Source organism: Ammodytes marinus (assembly GCF_949987685.1).
Source record: "Ammodytes marinus genome assembly, chromosome: 12".
NCBI classification, from domain to species: domain Eukaryota; kingdom Metazoa; phylum Chordata; class Actinopteri; order Uranoscopiformes; family Ammodytidae; genus Ammodytes; species Ammodytes marinus.
This window is the reverse complement of record NC_137216.1, coordinates 25,609,383-25,611,546: the sequence shown is the minus strand read 5'-3', so window position 1 is coordinate 25,611,546 and position 2,164 is coordinate 25,609,383. Positions and strand designations below refer to the sequence as shown.

The 2,164-nt window shown below is 44.8% G+C and overlaps 1 protein-coding gene across 1 annotated transcript; it reads right to left on the bottom strand.

Moving 5' to 3' along the window:
• Nucleotides 1-1,126: 1,126 nt before the first annotated feature.
• olig2 (oligodendrocyte lineage transcription factor 2) lies at nucleotides 1,127-1,927 on the bottom strand (the record flags this gene model as incomplete). The annotated part of the gene is made up of 1 exon (XM_080038588.1): nucleotides 1,127-1,927. The coding sequence occupies one exon, from the start codon at nucleotides 1,925-1,927 to the stop codon at nucleotides 1,127-1,129; it is 801 nt and encodes a 266-aa protein (XP_079894714.1).
• Between the last annotated feature and the right edge of the window lie 237 nt (nucleotides 1,928-2,164).

The following is a 2,164-nucleotide window of genomic DNA, read 5'->3' as shown; positions in this document are numbered from 1 at the left end:
TTTAATGAATGACAGACAAGCAAAACTGAGTGAAGGCCACTTCTCTTTTTAAGGTGAAAAAGAGATGGAACTTCACTTATGAAATTGCCCAGCAGCTGTAGAATGTTTTCTTTAAAAAAAAAATATTTAGCCATGTGTGCTTTAAAATGATATGAATTGTGTTATTAAAGGTCAGGTTTCAGGAAATGCTGTGCATTTATTCAAGCCTAAAGTCCATAAAATGTCTGTACAAAAAAGAGTGGCTTTAAGTTCAATGTAAAATGTGTCTTTCTTGATTTAAAAAAAATGCTTTGGAGGTTTGTTAGTTCAATGCAAAGACACTTGTTCTATGTAATGATGTTGTTACAAGTGTTGCTGGTATCTGTGTGTCTGTTGGTGTATTAGAGCTGCTTTAAAGGCGGTAAGACTGATGAAAGAAAAAGACAAGAAAACATCACCAAATACTTTTTTTTCTCCATTCAATTAATCGTCTTTATTTACATTTCAAACCCCAACATAAACAGATTAATCTAAAATCCCGTCCAAAATAAGTAAATAAATATCATTTTCATTTTTTTGTTTAATTAAAAAAATAAAGACATAGTCATTGTTTGCAGAAAATGACAGCCATACTGAGAGAAAAGAAGGAGAGAAGCATTGATAAAGACGGATAGAATAAAGCAGGTGCAACATGTGAAGTCTTCCCACACATTAACAAGACTATAATATATAATATCTTCCACTATTTAAACAGAAGAATCCATCTACATATTTACACTTTCAATTTGTGGTTTGATTTTGGACCTTTCCCCCCAACGGAAAGGCAACCTGATCACCAGCCATTCGATTTGATCTTTAAATAACAGAGACAAAGGCTGATCAATGATTTCCAGTTATAAGCTGAAGTTGTGTTGTGTTTAAGGAGCTCTGTGAAGAAACACCTGTTACAATTGAGGTTAATTACCACAAAACACTAAGTTAGTTACAAAAACCCCACAGTCCCGGTGAGAATAATCAATGCATTGGTCTTTACTGGATCAGTCGATTCAACGGATTCAGCAACAAAGATAAATAAAACGCGTAATAATAATGTGGAGAGAAAGTCTGTGACAGCTGGCAAAAGTTTTTCTCCATGTAGTTGTTGGAGTCACTTGGAGTCGCTGGCCAGCCTCGGCATGGTGACGGTACTCATGCTGGACACATGCGGAGGCGGGACTTGGCACATGCTGCACGGGCAAGGCATCCCGGTGCCAACGCCCCAGTGATGGAAGCTGCTGCCCAGCGGCCCTGGGACGGCGGTCGGCGCTTTGAGGAGTCCGTGGTGATGATGCGGTCTGACCGACGTGACTGCGGCGAGGCCCGGCGCCGACAGAGAGGCGCTGGAGACGGGCGGGAGCAGCGGGTGGTGCACCGCCGGGTGCGCGGGGTGGGAAGCAGGATGTCCAGGCACGGGCCCCATAGTCCCGCAGGCCGACGGGTGGAAGCCGCCGTGGTGTCCGTTGCTGCCGTAGATCTCACTGACGAGCCGCTTCATCTCCTCCAGCGAGTTGCTCAGCATCAGGATGTAATTTCTCGCCAGCAGCAGTGTGGCGATTTTGGAGAGTTTGCGCACCGACGGGCCGTGCGCGTAGGGCATGACCTCCCGGAGCCCGTCCATGGCAATGTTGAGGTCGTGCATCCTCTTCCTCTCGCGGCTGTTGATCTTGAGGCGGATGGTTTGCAGGTCACCCTCGGAGAGGAGTTTACGGTCTTTCTTTGACAGGCGGAGGAGCGCTTCCTCCTCGGTGAGGCCGCGCAGGTCTTCGAAACGATCCGAGGGAAGCTCGCCCTGTGTGGAGGACACGGTGCCCGAGAAGCTGTGCACCGACTTCCTCAGGGCGGCCAAGTAGATGTCGTCCACCTCGGGGGATGAAGGTCTGCTAGAAACGCGGCTCGTATCTGAGTCCATTGCACGGTGTTCTAAAGAGAGGGAGAAAATAACTTTTATAGTTAATCTTCTGAACCCCAAAATTCACACATCATGCCTCCAAAAGACACAATCCAATCGTTGGCGTAATAACGATTGCTTATAAAAAATATTTAAAAACAAGTTTCCAATTATATTTGCTTAGTAATTATAAATTAAAAGTATAGGTCTCTACGTTGAAACAAAAAGAGAAATTAAACTGTGTCCTGAATGCTGCAT